General features: G+C 51.0%; 1 protein-coding gene across 1 annotated transcript; it reads right to left on the reverse strand.

Moving 5' to 3' along the window:
• Nucleotides 1-5,619: 5,619 nt before the first annotated feature.
• On the reverse strand, nt 5,620-12,876 carry LOC126576130 (toll-like receptor 7). The gene has a single exon (XM_050237269.1). It carries the CDS (start codon nt 12,004-12,006, stop codon nt 7,828-7,830), a length of 4,179 nt encoding a protein of 1,392 aa, XP_050093226.1. The 5' UTR covers nt 12,007-12,876; the 3' UTR covers nt 5,620-7,827.
• Nucleotides 12,877-18,819: the final 5,943 nt, after the last annotated feature.

Consider the following 18,819-nt stretch of genomic DNA (forward strand, 5'->3'; position numbering starts at 1 on the left):
CTATTATTACCTTTATGTAATAAAAATTAAAATAAGAAAGACAGCAAAAACCTGATACCATACCGCGGGCCCAGGCCGGGGTCTGGCCAGGGTCTGGCGAGACCAGACCGTCCGTCACAAGAAGGAACAAACCTGAAATGGCCCGAACAGACGGTGGACGAGAAGGTGGTGGTGGAAGGTGCGTATGCGCGCGCACTATAGCGCGTCGAACGAACGAACGAGGGAAAAGACAAGACGAAGATAAAGAGAAACGAGAAGATAGAGGTAGAGGCAACGCAAATGGAACGCAGGCAGTCCAGACACAGGCGCACGTACCCCGGGAAGGAAAGAAAACAGAAAGCGAACGAAGAAGCACGAAAGGAAAGATAGATAAAAGAGGCATAAAAAGAAGATAACAAAAGTGGTTAACGGCGAGCCAGAAATGGACGACCGGGCCGGGCCAGGCCGGGCCTGGCGAGGCGACGGAAGCCGAAGCATAGACGGAAGAAGCCACACACTCGCAGCACCGGTGGAATGAGAAGAAAGGTTGGAAAGAAGGTTGGAAATTAAAATAAAAACTCAATTCCTGAAACGTACGAGCCACACATACAGCAGCCCAGCCGCCACATACCCAATGACCCGGCACGGCATGCGCTGTCGTATGCTGCGCACATGCGATGCTGACCACCACCAGCACACGGACACATACACACGTACGCATCATCACCTCACCGCTCCACACATACAAACAGACTCATCCTGGTCTCATCATCTTTTATGCTCGTTTGTCTGCTTTACACCTATAATTTCGCTTCTGCTGCTGCTCCCGCTCTAATAGTTAGGTTCCGCTTCTGCCTTTCACTGCCAGGGCCAGTACAGTGGGCCAGTCTTATCTATGCACGCACGTACCTTGCAGCCTTTTGCTGTGACGCGATAAAAAAATGCCAACGAGATGACCCTAACCTACAAGAAGTTTTAGTGCAAAATGGCCAACTAGATGGCATGCTAAAGGGCGCTCCTGTCAAACGGGAGGAGAGCATAGTAGGCGACGGATCTCGTACCTGTCAAGTGCGGACCGTTTTTGGGATATTCATCAATTCCTAACCGACAATGTGAAGCGTTCCGACGGACTCAACCGTCATCGTCATCCTCGGTCACGGATCGATTGCCCGAAAACTCCTGCCAATCGACTCCCAAAATGCGGGTGCTGCTGCGGGAAGAGTTGTGTTATCATCGATGCCCGGACGTAGCACGTAGCTCACAAGGCAGACGGGGGAGGGCTGGCAGACAGTGGCCATCGTTTAAAATCTTAATGACCTAGACGCCCGCAGACGGGCGCGTCGTTGACATAATTTGAATATGTCCGCCACCAGGACACCAGAAGGCCCGGCCAACGCGTTGTACTTCGTGGTACCTAGGAGTGCTGGTGGTTATCAGCAGCCACAGCATGCCAGTAGCAGCCAGCAGCCACCATCCATCCAGCCAGTCAACCACAACCGAACGCACCACCACCCTCACCCTAGTTGTCTGTGTTTGCATATCAGGAGCATATGTTGAGTAGCGGCACACAAGAGAGGGGTGGGGGAGGGGAGCAACCGATAGTGGTTAGTGACATTCGGAATATTGAAAAGCCAAATGTTAAGTTTAATTGACCTGCTGTTCCACGGTACGGGCGCGCGACCTGCTTCCGGAGTGTCACCCCGCGGGAGAGAGGCTCGTCAAGAGATAAGCGCAGAGTTCCTGCTCCCCAATCAGCCCGCCGGCATGACATAATAACAAGCGTCGGTCGGTGCAGTAGGTCGGGTGGTGGTGGCTTCGATTCCGTCACGATTGACTGATCGCGCGTTGTGACGGATGTCACGAGGGTAATAAAATAAGCTCCTGATGCGCTCTCTCTCGCTCTTTCTTATCACACTGCAGCGCTGATGTCGTTGAACTCCGGCCTTAGTACGAGATGTAGGAATCCCTGCGCCTTTTCGTGGATTTCGTGGATTTCGTGGATGATTCACGACAACAGGCCGGGTTGATAAGGTAAGCCCAAGATATTGCGTCAAGTACATGCTTGTACAGTCAGCCACGGCCAACGACATGCCAAAGTCGCATCACGGCACGCGATTACCTCAACCGCAGGCCTCTAATCTTCTGGATGACTGGACACACACAGTTCGTGACGTGTACAGAACCAGGTTGATTCCGGTAAGTTCAGGAATTCTCTCCACTTTTGGTAAGCGAGCAACTAACCACTGTCTGTTTGTTCCGTAGAAGTTCCGATCCCTGTCAAACGGAGCCATCCGAGAGTGATTGTGACAAACTTTCACAATCAAAGGTTCATGTTGCGGTCCCATTCTGCCATGGGTCAATGGTTTTTTAGTTCAGGCCACAGACCGAGCGGTATTGGGATCCCAACAGTGTTGCATTACATCGTACACTAACCACCCGAGGGCTATGCAAAGAGTAATGCTTCCACAACGAACGGCTAGACCTTTGGCGGCATGGAGCGGGGAGATTCAGAGTTACGGTTACGTTTGCGAAACGTTGGTCCACTTGGGACTAGGGTGCGGACTGGCGACCGTGGTGTGGTGCCCTTGGAATCGAACGCTACACTCTTCATGCTACTCCACCGCCACTACCCGGCCTCGATCGCGATCTGGTTGCAGTACCGAGACGCCGACCTCCGTGGCTACTGGAACTGAATTGGATTGGGCTGCACCGGACTGGACACCCCCGGTTACGATAGTCAATCGTAGAGCGAATCGCATGAAAAGGTCTACCAGCGTTGTTGGCCTCGTCTACTTGGCCGCTGGTGAAGGGGAGGTTGCCAGCCGTTCCACCAACTGGTCAACGATTTGGACACGCATGCATGGATTAAAGCGCGCTCCAAATAGGCACACACCAAGCGAACTCGGGGGTGTCTGCTTTTTTTTTTGTGGCCGACCGTACCGAAGGCGCCACCATCAGAGCAGAGCAGGTGACGCAGTGCCACCGATGGGGAGTTTTGAGCTACGGAAAACGACAAGACACAAAAAACACGCGCCAGGGGCGGGTGTTGTGCTCGAAATCTAGTGTCCCGGGACCAAAACTACAGAACCATAACCGGAGTTCATCATCCACGACCGCGCGCGCGCGCCCGCGGACACCTTCCTCCTCCTGGTGTCGCCGACAACGTGACGATGGGGCTGTTGATGGGACGACTGTTGAGTTCTCATAGTTTCCGGTCGGTGCGCTGGTGTGTGCCCTTCGCGCCCAAGCGTCAAAATACCGACAGCAAACAGTTAAACACAAAAAAACGGGCAAAATCATAGAACCATACCGCGGTGAGAGTGTTGTTTGGGGTCCATACTGGAGACGAGACCGAGAGACCTCTCCAGTTGATTCTGTGGCTCGTTCGTGATGCAGAACGGGCATTTCTGCATCAAAAAAAGGCAGACAGGCACAACAGAACCCAACCTACCTCACTTCGAAAAAACGACCAGCACAAACCCAGCAGCTACACGCAAACCGGGAGACGCAAACAGGTCCGCACTGTACGCACGCAGCACCGCCGATCCCTCTTGCCGTTGGTCTGTGCAGATTAGGTTTTAATTAAAAGTCAATATTTACTTGGCGCGCCGTGCAACGTCGTTACACGCTTGCTGACAGAGCAATTCCGGACGACGGCGACTGATGCCCCGCTCCTCTCCTGAGCACTGGCTCTAAATCCCCTCGGCCCCATCGAAAGGCTTAAGCGGCTTTAGCGAAATGGAACAGAGCGACCAAAGTGTACAAGGACCACCACCGACAACCGGTGTATATAGCTGGCTGGCCCTGCTTGAAATGCTTACGCAGCACGCTCTACCGCGAATTGCTGCGGCAAGTTCTTTAGCAAACTGGTGAGTAGATTGGCGAGCATTGGACTGCTGCTGGTGCTGCTGCTGCTGCTGGAACATTGCCATCCATCATCAATCCGTTAATAAGCTAAATAAATACGCAACGGAACGACAGTGTGTCCAGGGTGCTGTCGATTTGTTGTCCAAACGTCGTCGTCGTCGTCGTCGTCGTCGTCTGCGTCGTCGATTGCCTGTGCTGCTGTCAATCGGTTTCCAACGGAGTTCCCAGCACCTCGCCGCTCCAAGGTGGTGGCTGCTCCCAATTGGTTCCGGGCTACTATGATGGTGCTCTGCGTGGGCTTTCTCGACCAGTTCCGGACCGAACTACGTCCACTAAGGGTGACATTCCCAAGCATCTAGAGGTGAGAAGGGGACACATTAAAAAAGTGAAACAGTTTCGAGATTTCTGGTTTTATTTTTTTCTTCTCTCTCTTCGGCTATCTCGAGGCCACAGTTTTTGGGGGTCTCTTAAATATTCACACTAACCTCACACACGCGGGCGCGCGCGGCATTTGCTCTGGTTCCCTCTGTCGTCCGCTGACCTGCTGTTGTTGGGGACTTTCACTCTGGCGGTGGCGGACACAACACGCTGTGGTCCCAACCAGTGTTCGCGGGGGGCTGTGTGACACCTCCACAAACTCCCCGGGAGCCGCGGCGACACAACAATCGCTGAATCGGAGCGGAAATCGAACGGACAAGTCGAAGCCAGCCGGAACACAAACAACAAGACAAGCCGAGGGGGGAACCGAGTGAACCGAGAAATTAGGGCCCCCAAGCCATCAGCAAAAATCCCACAACGGCGACGACGACGACGATGATGGTGGTGGTGTCGATGTCCGAAAAACAACTAAAAAACAATAGACAAACCGGAAACACACTCGATGACCCTCGGCATCGCTGGCCACGAGCGTTGGTGTCTGTGTTTATGCTGAGTAAACAAAAGAGGAAAACAAACGACACAAGCGTCACTGCAATCAATGCCCGGTTGACCCGTTTTTTATGTTGTTGGTTTGGTTTTGATGTTTGGTTAATTAGTTTTTTTTGTCTGTTGTGTGGTTTTTTTTCTGTTTTATACACGCTGTTTTGTTTGTTTTCTTATTGTTTTCGAATCGAATCTCGGGCGCACCAGTCAATTTGGAACTCGCTGTTGTATAAAGGGAACATTGTTAGTCTTTTACTAACTTTACTGTTAGTTGTCTTAAATTTCTTCCAAACTTCAATTTTATGCTTACAGAATTTCGTTTCACCAGTTTCAACTTTGTTCGCGACCCTTTTTCTGTTAAACTGTCACCGCTACTAACCTTCATTCTGCTCGTATTCCGTCACATTCCGTTGACACGATCTTTTTGGAGGCACACTCTTGGTTCCAGCCTCCAAACAACACCCATTTGCTACCGATTCAATCTGAAAACTACCGTCAAGAACTCGCTGAAAGGTGGTGGGCGGAGGCGGAAAATTGGAAAACGGAAACTCCAAAACACAGCAGCGAACAGCTGGAGAGAAGCGTAAGCGCGGGCTCAACAAACCAACCCACCGAAAACTACTACACCGGGTGACTGAGTTCCGGCGGATTTTCAGGGTTCCTGGATCTTTTTTTTTGCGAGTTTTACGATTTACTGTTCCATTGTTACCGGCCATTCTCTTTCACCATTGCACCGGCGAACTGAACTTCCTTCATTTTCTTTCTTGTGATGTTCCTCCCGCTCTACAACCCTTTCTTGCTTGGTTTGTATTTTCCCGATTGAATTCTCGACGCGACGAAAAACTTGTGTTATTTGTTTTCTTTTATTTTCATTCATACTCTTTCCATATTTACAAGGTTTGCTGTAACAATATGTTGCACTCTCTCTCTCTCTTTTTCGCTCCCTCTGCCTCGTTCTCTATCTCTACTACTTTTGCGCTCTGCTGGCTCAAGTTTTTAGGAGTTTGTTTGCGTTCACATACATGTTTGTTTTGTCTCAAGATTTCGGCTTCCTAATTCCGTTAGCAACTCTTTCGCATTTCTGATTCTCTCTCTTTCTTTCTATAGCGTGTTTGTTAGTTGGTTTTCTGTTGTGTCTATTACTTTACTTCATTTGTCAACTCATTTCATATACGTTTGCGCGCACTAACACGCGGAGGGTGGTTATTGGTAATAATGGGGGGAGTTGGGGATTTCGCATTTCGTTCACCGGGGGATTTTGTTCTTTCGATTTTCGTTTCCTTCCTCTTTCCTGTACTCTGCTCTTCCGCTACACACTAGTCAGTCTGATAGAGAGATACCTAGCATTTGCCATCGTTCAGTGCGCGTTTTCTTCCTTTTTACATTTTCCATATGTTACAATCGCTTTTCGCGCCGCTTCTCACTTTCCTCTCCAACCTATTTACAACTTCAACTCCTTGCCGTACTCTATCTTAGCGTGTGTGTTTTATACAATATTTCATTTGACTTTCTTTCGTTTCTCGCAGTTTTTGTCGCTTATCGCAGCGCTTATCAATTGTTTTATCTCTTCTCTATCAACTTTAACTTGGTAAGCTTTACTCGTTTTAGGCAAAGGTCGCTCACGGCTTCGCAGTGCGTGAGGCTCAGTCATCCTCTTGTGTGCGTATCAGTGTGTTTGTGAAGGAGTGTTGGAGGGTGGGGGAGGGCGAAGGTGTAATGTATGTTTTCTATGGTAATTCTTCAAGAGAAATCCTTCGTTTCTGGCGTCTACATCTGTGAGCATTTTGCAATGCAGTAGGTAAGTGAATTGGAGGTGTAAGAGGGATGGTATTATGCTGCTTCTTCCTGCCACAGGACACGAGCTGCTCGATGCTGGCTCGATTAAATAGGAAAGTAAAATAAATATTTTAAATAATAATTACACTCCGTGACAGCAGTAGCACGCAAACTGTTCCTAGCAACCGGGGGAACACGCAGCACGCACAGCAACACAGAAACACGTCATCGGAACGAATTGAGTTGAGGAATCCATCACACCTGGGGCCCAGGAACCAAAATGGATGTCCCAGAGACCGTCAACATATGACACACTGATTCTCTTACTGAAGGGCCACAGGAAAAGGATATGTTGGTGATGGTATGAAGCACCATTTAGTGTTAATTATCCTCGCGCGAAACAAAAAAGAAAAAGGAACGAGAAGTAGTGGTAGCATAAGGGAATATACGAAGGCAAGCAAACGTATAATTAAAATGCAATTGAGGCGCCATCCTTTCCTCTGTGTGTATGTGTGTCTACAGTGTGTACGTGTGTCTTTCACTTGCATTACTTAACAGCTAACTTCTCTTCTGACTACTCCCTCTTTCGCGCTAGTGTCGGCTATGCTCTGCTGCTGTTGCTGCCAGCTGGCGTAAGGAATTTGGGGAGCTTTTCATGTGCATGTTTTGTGTTCTTGTGTGTGAAGGGGGAACCGGTCTTCTCCGTCTGTCTCAACCCAAATAGCGGCGGTAGTAATAGTAGTAGTAGCTTCCGATACGACATTACACATTAAAACTTATCAATTACGATATCACAAATAGTTTTAGCCACACGACGAACGCGACGACGACTGTGGCCTCTTCTTGGGGTTTCGTCCCGTTCTGTGTGGTCTGCATGTTCGCACATACACCGAGACACACATGCGACCCACAATGCAACAACGTTCCCTCTCACCTCCTTTTTTCTTTACAATTAATACTTTGTGACACAGATGACTCGAGCCCTCAACACAACACATGCATCATCATGACCATCATGGAGCGTATCGAAAGGACGACCTCAGGGGGTAAAGCTATACAACGAAACAAGCGCACGCAGAATGAAGCTCCTCCGTTGAGACCTCTTCCTAACTCCTAGCTGCTAGCTGCTGCTGCTGCCTGTGGCCATTATTGTTGCGCTCGCGAGTGTGTCCTTGTGGCCATCACCATCACTCATCAAACAGATTCGATATCCACACATTGACTAACTGTGACTCCTGCGCGCGTGTGTACGAGATGACGCTCTCGCCGGGAAAAAAGCTCTTCTTAAACTAGATACGCCTGTACGTGGTGACCGTGCGGATGGATCGTTCCGTTCGGTCCGGTAACACCACCTCCTCCAACGCCACCACCACTGACGACTCCCATTGCCATACCTCCCGCTGCTCCATTCGGTATCATGTGACTCTGCTGATGCTGCTGGTGCTGGGCGGCTGCAGCGGCCGCAGCGGCCGCCGCTGCTGCTGCTGCCGATGATCCCTGACGCCACGATGGCCGATGCACCCCAGGCACCATGTTCTCACACTCGAGCGTACTGTAGTCGGAGTCGATGCTCGAGTAGATGTGCTCACTCGGTGGCCGATGGGGGATCTCGACCATACCGCGACGCGATGGCCGTGGACTCGGTGTGGCCGTCGTTGCCGACGAGTAGTTCGCTTCGTCAATCTCCGGACAGTACGCGGGGGGTGCCTGCCGGAACAGAACACCGGCCGTTGCACCGCCCGTCTGCTTGATACGCTCGTGATGGTCGATCGTGTAGTTGTTGCCGCGGTAAGGCGCCTCAACCGGTAGCGCATACCGTAGCTTCTCCCAGAAATGTCGATCACCACGTTTCACCTGCGTCACCGTCGTCGTCTTCAGGTACGGTAACAGCTCGACATCGTTTTCGGCCTCTAGCAGGACACCACCTTCCTCCACCACGACCAGCTTGTAAGGGCGTCCACGGAGCGCATCATGGATCGCTCGTCGCAGTTCACACCGGCTCCACTCGGTTTGCAGGAAGTTCCGGGTCAGCAGCATCACGATACGACGAGATGCCCGTGATGCCTCGAGTAGCTGCAGATGCGATGCATCCTCCGGTAGATCGCGGTGCTGCAAACACAACCGCAACGGTGGTCGTCCATTTTCCAGCTCTGCCGCTAGCTGACGTGCCACAAACTCTGCATCCTTGGCCGAGTACACGAGGATGGCATCGTACAGCTTCTCGGAATCTTCACACCGCGGCCCAAATACACGGACACCGTAGCGCGAGAACAACCAGAAACGCAGCGGCTCCCGGAAGATGAACATCAGCAGCACAAACAACAGGAGGCAGGTCACGATAAGGGCAAGGGCCAACAGGAAGATGTAGGTATCGGACAGCCGATCCGGTAGCACTGAACGCCCCGCATAAAAGTCACTACACGCGGCACTCACATTAAAGTCCAGCTCCCGGTGCACACCATCGTCGACACAGTACACATCCTGCATGTCCTGCACGATCACGGCATTGTCCGCCACGAACGTGGTCAGCTCCTGCAGGAACCGACACCGGCAGCTCCACTGATTGCGACCGAGTGACAGTGCCTGCAGACTTTGCAGCTGATTCGCCTGCAGTTGAAGCATCGGAATCGTCGTTAACCGATTACCGTCGATCCGGAGCACCTGCAGCGAGAACAGTGGTGCGAACGAGTTGTTTGCGATGCTCTGCAGGGCGTTGTTCTGGAGGTACAGTTCCCGCAGGACGGCCAAATTCTCAAACTCGTATCCCTGTATCCGCTGGAGTGCGTTGTCCTCGAGATGGAGCACCTGGAGTGCGGTCAGCCCGGCGAACGTGCGGTTCTGTATCGACACAATACGGCTCGCATTGGCGTACAGCACCTTCAGATTCTTCCGTCCAATGAACGCATGGTTCTGTAGCTCCGGAAACTCGTTCCCATCCAGGTACACCTCCGTGGCGTCCATCGGCACGGGCCTGGGTGATCGTTCACCACCCGGAGCACCACCCTGAACAGCCGCTGCACCACCACCACAGTCCACGACGTTCGTACCCCACGTCAGATCATGATAACACGTACAGTTCGTCGGACACGTCATCTCACAATCGCACGCATCAAAATCACAGCACTGGCACAGGGCGAAACAGTGCGTCTCGTACCGGCACAGGAAGTCTTTCGGTTTCAGTGACACGATCGGCCGGATCGGTGATCCCCGGGCATGCGGCATAATACACTCCACGTTCGGTAGATCCATAATCTTCGGATGCTGTCGCGTCGTCAGATTGTTCACGCGCTGCATCCACTCCATCGAACAATCACACTCGAACGGATTACCGCCGAGGTAGAACTCGGGCAGTGGTTTCTCCATCGTAGCCGGTGCTACCCGCAACTGGTGCAGCTGCAACTTTTTCAGCGAATTCGCGTACAAATCCACCCGCGCAAGATTAACCTTATCGATGAACGTATTCGCGTGGATCGTCCCAATGTGATTATCATTCACAAACAGCAGCTCCACACTGTTCGGCACATTCATCGGTCCCAGATCCGTCAACCGGTTGTGGCTGGCATCGAGCGTCTTCACCTTAATCTCCTCCTGCAGCTTGTAGTAGTTACCGAGCGATTCGATGTAGTTCCCGTGAATGTCCAGCCACTTCAGATTGCTCGGGATGAACGCATAATCGAACCACACCAGATGGTTTTCGGCCAGGTTGAGCCACAACAGCGACGAGAGCGTCGCAAAGATCCCATTAATATCGGTCAGAAAGTTCCCATCCAACCGGATCGCCTCAATGTCCAGATTCTTGTCGAACGAGCCGCGCTCAATGTTCTGCACCCGGTTCTTGGCCAGATTCAACACCGACAACCGTGGCAAATCGGTAAACATTCCGATCGTAATGTTCTCGATCGCGTTATCGATCATCCGCAGCCCGGTCAGTTGGTTCAAGTTCGAGAACGTCCCGTTCTCGATCCGTGAAATTTGATTCTCACCCAGATCGAGCGCTCGCAGCATCGACAGATCGCGAATCGCGTACGGTACCTCCGTCAGTTGGTTCGAGCTGAGATCGAGCTCTTTCAAATCGGAACAGTTCTTAAACACATTCGGTTCCACGATGCTGATCAGGTTATTGTTGAGTGTCAGCTTCGACAACACAAACAGCCCATTGAACAATCGATCATCGAGCGTGTGCAGCCGGTTCTCGGCCAGATTCAGTGTGTGCAGATTGTACACCGGCAGAAATGCATTGTCCTCGATGTAACCGATCGAGTTGTTCCGCAGATCCAGTATCTGTAGAAAGTACAGCTCCTTGAACGTCCGTGCATCGATCCGGGTTAGTGCGTTGTGTGCCAGATTCAGCACCACCAACCGGATCAACCCGGAGAACGTTCCGTTGTCGACGTGGTGCGATGAGAGCTGGTTCCGGGACAGATCCAGCACCAGCAGTTGCTCCAACCGATGGAACAGCCCACGGGGCAGCTCGTAGATCTGATTGCCCTGCAGATGAATCTCGCGCAAATCTCGCGAACCAGCAAACATACCGCTCGGTAGCGTTTCCAGGTGGTTGTAGCTAAGGTTGAGCGTCCGGAGCGAGCTCAACCCGGCCAGGGCTTCCCCGTGCACCTCGGAGATGTTGTTGAACTCGAGGTTAAGGTGCTGCAGGCGGCGCAACTTCGAGACGCCCCAGTTTTCCGGCAGTGCCCGGATCTCGTTGTAACCGAGATTCAGCGACTGAAGCTCCGATCCACCGGCACACGTTTTCTCGATCAGCCCGAGACTCTCCGCACCCCGGAACCGGTTGTTGGTGAGATTCAGCACCTTCAGGCCGGTCAGCGGACACAGGAAACCGTCCGGCAGGGCACGCATATTGTTGTCGCTCAGATCAAGCGACTGGAGCTCCTTCAGGCCCTGCATCGAGCTGGGTTGCAGTTCCAGCACCTTGCCCGGACCCCACTCGTAGTTGTGCGTATTGACGGAGAGCCGTTTCAGTGCCACCAACCCCTCGAATGCGGCTTCCGGCAGCTGGAGCAACTTGCACGACTCAAGCCGCAACTCGCTAAGCCCGGCCAACCGGGCGAAAGCGTTTCGCGGCAGTTGACTCTCGAACAGAATCAACTCACTGCACTCGATGTCGAGCCGGGATGTGCCCTCGGCCCCCTGCAGATCCAACCCGGTACGCTCGAGCGTACGTAACCGGCACACGACACTCGACTTTTCGTACTCCCACGTACACTGGGAGGCGGTCACCGTACCGGTCACTGTGGCCAACATAACCAGCGCCACCATCACCACCATCACCATCTGGGAGCTCATCTTTCTCCTCCAACTGACGCTACTACTGTCGACACCGTCACCACGGACACTACGGCTGCTTTTTGTGCTTGGAGGACACATCTTTTTTCTTTCAGAAATTCGACAAACGATGTCGACGCACTTCTTCTTCACGCTCCTTCTTCCGCTTGTGACACACATCCGGGGCACGTAAACGGACACACTCTCTTTTTTCTTCTGTTTGCGCTGGATCTCAGGATCGCAAAACGGCGTCGACGGTGGTGGACATCACACACCTCCGCGGACCTCCGCACCACGCGCGCTAACCGAGAATTGGTTTATCATAAACCGTCCCGGTAGAGCATGATGATAGCTGTCACCGTCGTCGTCGTCAGCGTCGTTGTTGTCGGTGTTGTTGTTGCTGATGGCAAGAGCTTAACGCTTCTCACTCCACACAAGCACTAAGCGCACGATACACCACGCTTGGTATTGATTTTTTTCCTTTTTGATTTTTCGCAAAACACAATTTTCTCCGTCGCCAAGCTTGGTTGGCACAATCACACGCCGCGAATATAACGGTTTTTTTGGTGGAGTTTTTCCGTGGAAAATTTGCCCCCAAAGCACACCAACACCGTGACACAGGCAAGCGGCACGTCCTTTGCTTTTCTCGAATCCGGATGCAGTCCGAATGATGCGGCTGCCCGGTTATGGACACTACGAACTCGAATCACCACCAGGCAAGACTCCTTAAGAGGCACACAAAAGCACAACACTGCTGCCGATGATGCTGATGATGGAAAATCTTGTTTTCCAATGCACACTCCTCTTGCACTAAACCTCGAGCGAGGTTTTTTTTTCTCTGATTTCTTTTGCTTTTCTCGTCGATCACTCAGACACAGGGCACGTCGTCACGCCACATAGAGAAAACACCGTTAACACCAAAGAGTCGCGATGCAAGCAGGCAAGCAGAACGATTCGCTGCTCTGCGCCGGAATCAAACAGTTATTAATGTTGGGGAAAGGGTGTTGGAAAGATTATTTTCCGAGGGAACGCACCGTTCAAGTACACGTCCGCTCTGAACCGCGATCTCGGGAGTTTTGACGAGTGAGCGTAAGCCGGAGCATGAATGAAGCTAAGGCCGGAGCTGTGGCCATCGCGCCGTTCCAAGAATCGAACACCTACACCCCGTCGGTTTCGCGCTCTCTCTCTCTCTCGCTTGGGCTTCGCGGCCTGTTCGGGATGTTGATGACGAGGCAGGCAGCAAAGGTGCGAGAGAGAGAAAGTACGCTGAAAAGCATAAAAGAGGTGGCGAAGAGGTGGTTCGTCTCTCCTGAATTCTCGTGAATTGTCTCTTCGTTCGTTCGTTCGTTCGTTCGATTCTCTCTCTCTCCCTTGGCCACCCTCCATGTTGTCGTTATGCTCGGGTTTCGGGCTTCTAGTTCGACCGTCTGCCGCTGGTAAAACCGGTGAGGGCAGCACCGTCTGGCGAGCATAAAAATCTGTCGCGCTGGAGCGAAAGAGTGCGACGATGACGACGGAGACGGAGCATAGAAACGGGCGCTGTGCTGCGGCTTAAAGACTCCCTCCGGTGTGCCGGGTCTGCCGTGTGCGACTTTAAGGTCCGAAAATGGTCCACCAGGGTGCAGCACCTCACGACACTTCGCGCTGCCGGCAAATTAAAGCCATCCCGAGATGCATATTCCCCTTTGGCAGACTGTGTTTGTTGTGCATTCTTGAAATGATAACGATTAATGCTTGATTGGATGGATCTCTGGTATGCACCCGGGAATGCAACCGATGATGTTGATGATATGATTGCGCTTGAATTAATTATTGTTTTGTCTACAGCGCGCGCTGATAATTCGTGGTACACCGTGCGGTGCCCGATTAGTTTGGTGTTAATTAGTTCGAAAGACAAAACATTCGCCAATAGCCCCTTCTAGGAACAGACTGTTGTTGTGTCTGCTCTGCTGGATTTTCATTGCTTTCAAACGGCTTTCTCTCTGCAGAGTAGCGTGCATCACGAGACCACCGGGACCATATGGTGCACAATAGGGCAGCCAGAATATGCTCTCCAGCTCATAAACTATGCTGCGAACGCGCACAAGGGCGAGCATTTCAGTGATCCAAGCATGGTGGTTGGAGAAGCACAGCGAAAGCGATAGGGATGGGGAGCGAAAAATGCAAATTTCATTGCAACGCGATGCATACACACGAGCACGCACGCAGCATTTTATGCTACGAAGTGAGTAAATTATGCGCCGGTGAGATGCGAGAAGTGAGCCACGCACTTCGGTTCGATGTTCACTCACTGGTTTTTCCCCTCCACAAGCGTTCGGATTTTCTTCGTAAACCGTTCATTCGCATCTCACTCGCTCAACTCACTTCTTTTCTCAGCTCAACTTTTCTCAGCAGCATAGCGAGCTCGATAGTGAATCATCCATCTCAGTACGGCCGACGGGGATGAAGCAGCATAAGTCGTCGCGAGCATTGATTTACGGCCGGAAAGGATTAAACCACACCATCACACACCATGTGCGACCACCCCAAGCCACAATGCAGGAGATCGAACGTGACTTACAGCGTGTTCGGTGAGCATCACACGCCTTGGAGGCGATGCTGGTGGTCCTTCGAGTATGATGTGGCCGCTGATATCACCTTTGCCTGGTGTGCGCCCTCCCGCATGGGTCCACGTGCCAAGGATTAGCGGCGTTGTAAGACCGGGCATCATATTTGCAAACACCACCACCAGCAGCAACATCAACGCACACCCAGCTTTATGTTGGCAAAATAGTGAACAGATGAGCGTAACCGAGAAGAGCATTCAAAAAGGGGCAAAAGGGAAGGGAAGCTAACACCACACGCGGAGCATTAATTTATGGACTAGCGGACACTCTCCAACAACCATAGCGCGTGGTGGGAAAACCAGGGAACCCCTTTTTTGTGTGCACGTGAGGCCACATGGCCCGCCTCATTATCCATTTATTGGCTCGAGCATTAATTTCATTACGGTGTAATGTGTATTCGAGGATTATGAACCCGGGGGCCGGATGGATGATTGAATCCTATCGCGACCTCCTCTAACCAGCGCCAGGATTTTCTGCCTCTAAGCTCGCGGAGATTAAAGTTTTAAAGTTGGGTCTCGACGAACGATTTCCCTACCGGTTGTGGTCGCAGGATGTGTTGCAGGACACATTCAAGACTCTGCATCATTAATCAACGCAACCAAACCACCACCGATTCGATTAACCCATCATCAATCAGCGGAACCAAACGCAACACACCCAGGCAGGCGCAAGTGCACGTGACATCAGCGACAACAGCGATGTCTGGAGGCGTCGCTCGAAAGATCGAAATCTTTGGGGTCCTAAGAGGCGCGACAGCTGCCACCACCGTCAGAGTGCTTGTCGGTGTTTGTTGGGCCACCGCAAACCACATAACATGGAGGACCATCGCGGACATTGCACGTCATGCGTAAACGGAATGGATCAGCAGCGGTTCTTCACTTTCACAGCCTCAAACCATCGCCTAGAGGTCCCTCTCGGAGCGTTGCTATCGAACTGCAAACATCCAAACAACAACATTCCCATGCCCACGCTCCACAAGAGAAAACAAAAATGGCACACTAAAAAGCGGAGACAAAACGGTGACCGATAACGTTGCCAGGATATCCGTTTTTTCCCCGCTCATATCCCGCGTATCATCAACTGGGGCGCTTGGTATTCGCGTGGCATTTTCCACGATTTTTCGCGAGCAGCAGCAGCAAATCGTTGCTTCTCTTATCGGCCTGCTGTGATCACTTCACATCCATGGCAACAGAGCCGCGCTGTTGTCGAAGGCATGTTGTTGTCCTTGTGGGGTCGGCCGCTGAGATTGACATCGTATCCTCTTTCCGGCGTGGTGCGGCGTGTTGACAGTCGCCTGGCCATGGCCATGGTCTTTTCTTTGTGCTGTTCTTCTTCCCACGGACAGAGGAAACGGTTGGTCGTTCAGGTCAGTCAGGCCGTTGCATTCCTTGGGCTCCAGTGGCATGTGTATTGGTGCTGCAAAATGCAGTTTCAACCCGGCGACCGCATGCGTGTGCGTACGACAATGTACCCGCCCCGTAGGATACCTTCCCTAGCCTCTGGATTTCACATTGTCCTTCGTCTGTAAGGGACCTCTGGAACCTACTTTGTTTTCCTTTATTTGGGTGATTGGTGCTGCTGCCTTTTACCAACGATGGTCCCAGGATGCAGCGAGCGAAAGGACTCTTGATCCTTGTCGTCTCGAGGGGTTGCTGATGCTGTGGATTGATGGCTGGCTGGCTGGCAACTTGCCAAACCAATTTTGAGCGACACAGATGAGATGAGATCGACAACGACCCCGCGGGGTTCCAGGAACGCAGTCACCATGGACTCCTTTACTCGCTCGGATTAAGGACTATGCGTCCATTATTCGAGGATGAGGTTCAGGATCCTTCGAAATGGGATTCCGTTATGATCTCGCTTGGATCTCTCTCTCTCGGTTAGGGGTCCTCTGTTTGTCCTTTAGCAAAAAAAAGCGCCGATCAACGGACGCGCGATTCGAGGATCGCTTGATCGTACCCAGGGCTTCGTCCTCAGCCTTGGAAGGACCATTCCGGGTGGATGGGGAGTGAACGGCAGCGGAATATGTTTTCGATTGGGATTGACAATTTGTCAGGTAAAAATTTGTCAACTCATGGACGCACGCACCCGTGAAAGGACATGTGTCTGAGCGACACAAAAGGACCTTTGGATGGACGCTTTTGGCAAATCGCTCGATAGTTCTCCCGGGAGGCTGACGCCTGGGTTGTGGTTTGATGGAGGTGGCTTCTCGAGATGAAAGGAGAAAGGATTCACTCCGGGTGAGGTTTGGATTTTTCCCTTTCTTTTCATTACGACCCCGATTCGATCGATTCCGCCGCAGCTGCCAAAGGGATCTGCTGATTCCCCTTTTTTTCCTCCCATGGAGATGAGAGGACTCGGGAGCGCGCTGGTGGCAGTGGAAGTGGAAGCGAAATCCTTTAATGTGACCAATAATGATGATTATGCTCCGATGATGCTCTGCGGTGTGGTGTGGTGTGCTGTTGTGGCCTGATGCTGCGGCCGTGGCCCTTTTATTGGTTTCTTCTTCCTTCTCGGGGAAGCCACGAGGCCACAAAATTGGCAGCCGGTGTGTGTGGGTTTTATCATTTCACGAACCCCCGTTCCGTATTTTCCTTTTTATCTCTTCCTTCTTTTGGCAATGATTTTGCATAAAGTGGCAGTGCATTGTGTGAAGCTCGCCTGGCTGGCACGGAAATGCGTGTGGAAAATGAAAATATTTTGACCAACATTTTGCTCGATCGTGCCGCTTCTTGGGGGAAATTAATAATTCCATTGTAATGCCCGGAGCATGCCCAGTCAGCATATGAAATAAGGATTTCAGTCCTCCATTCGGAGGATGCTGGAGTGGTGCGTGGAATGTGTGCGAAATCGACCAGAGAAAGGATTATATGGTGCGTTGTTCGGTGGATCGCTGCCATTGAAACTGAGTTGCAGCTCACGTGGCAGCTGATACGCTGGGGATTTTAGTGATGAATTATTGTGACCAACATCCGAGACCCTGAGCCAGATGTCCTTTGAAGCGTTGAGCCAGTGTTGTGTTGAATAAAATTATTGAAATGGTGGCAATATTTTATCTAAAACGAGTCATTGCTAGATTCTGAATCATTCACAGACAAGCAGATTTTTTGTCCATGAAAATTCATGCTGTTTAAACGAGTTTTCAGAATGAGATGAGATTGCTTGTAAGGCAATGTTTATTTTAAGATACGCAATTCGAGCGACACTTAGGCATATTTGAGATTGCATTCCACGGAAACTTTTTCTCTTCCCAGGAATATCATTTTATGAGACATTTTGGAGCTATTTTAAGATTTAGAAAAGTGTAGCTGCTGTGTCGCATTGATTACGAAGTAGAATTACGAAAATTGGTCGAGGATTCGAGAATGCAGTGGGTGCCGTAATATTCCCGTAAAAGAGAGCGTGCGAGGTTGATTTTGCCATAAAACGATACCGGCTTGATGTAGTCATTCCATTTTCATGCTTTAAGGTGATTCCTGGACCCTCAAACGTTGTACAATTGTTTTTAGTAACACATTAAGTGTTTCTCCGAAAGTTTTGTAGAGATTGATGTGAGCCTATTTTCCGAGAATAGCACATTCTACCTCAACCATTGCGGTGGCTCATGAATAGCTGCAATATGTCTGAACCTAATTGCCACCATTAAATTGCCGAAAGCTTGTCTTGCGTGCTGTTGTCGCTTTACTTTGATCCTGGTTCCATTGTAAAAACCTATTACAAGCCTACAATACCTAACTACAGGACTTCTATCATATTAAGTTGAATGCCTGTATATTGAATGGCATATAAAATAAATCATAATGTAAAATTAACAAACTTCCGGCATCATAAACAATGAAAAACTTTTTTCTCTCACTCCACTCTCGTAGTATATCCTTCAGAAAGTTGAAATTAAATGAATAAGCTCTGCTAACTGAATGGGAAACTGCAAGAACTCTCTCCAAATAAAAAAAACCTAAAATTCATAGAAATCCACATCAAATAAAGGAATTAATTTACTTGAATTGAAAGTTCCGACCACGGGAAAGGGAAATACTGCACGTGGGAAAAGTGCAGGCCTCAAGTGTGTTGCTGCAACCGCTCAAGACCAAATCGCAACCTCGGACACGAATAAACGAGCCAACCAGCGTACCAGCGGACCCCTGGCTAATCCTTCAATGAGCCATGCAGGTGTTCGATTACCTCAATGGGAAAAGGGAACGCACGAAGACCCTCATCGGCGCTCGAAGCGCTAAACGAAGGCAAGCGTGAAAAAGGGTTTCGCAATATACGGACCCCCATTCGTAAGGAAATGGTTGCCGCTCTTCAGAAAATATTAATTTTTAAGCCCTCCCTCGAGCCACGCAATCCGTGCCCGGTCTGATTCTGCTCGTGGCCTCGATTTTTT

Source organism: Anopheles aquasalis, chromosome 3, assembly GCF_943734665.1.
Source record: "Anopheles aquasalis chromosome 3, idAnoAquaMG_Q_19, whole genome shotgun sequence".
NCBI classification, from domain to species: Eukaryota; Metazoa; Arthropoda; class Insecta; order Diptera; family Culicidae; genus Anopheles; species Anopheles aquasalis.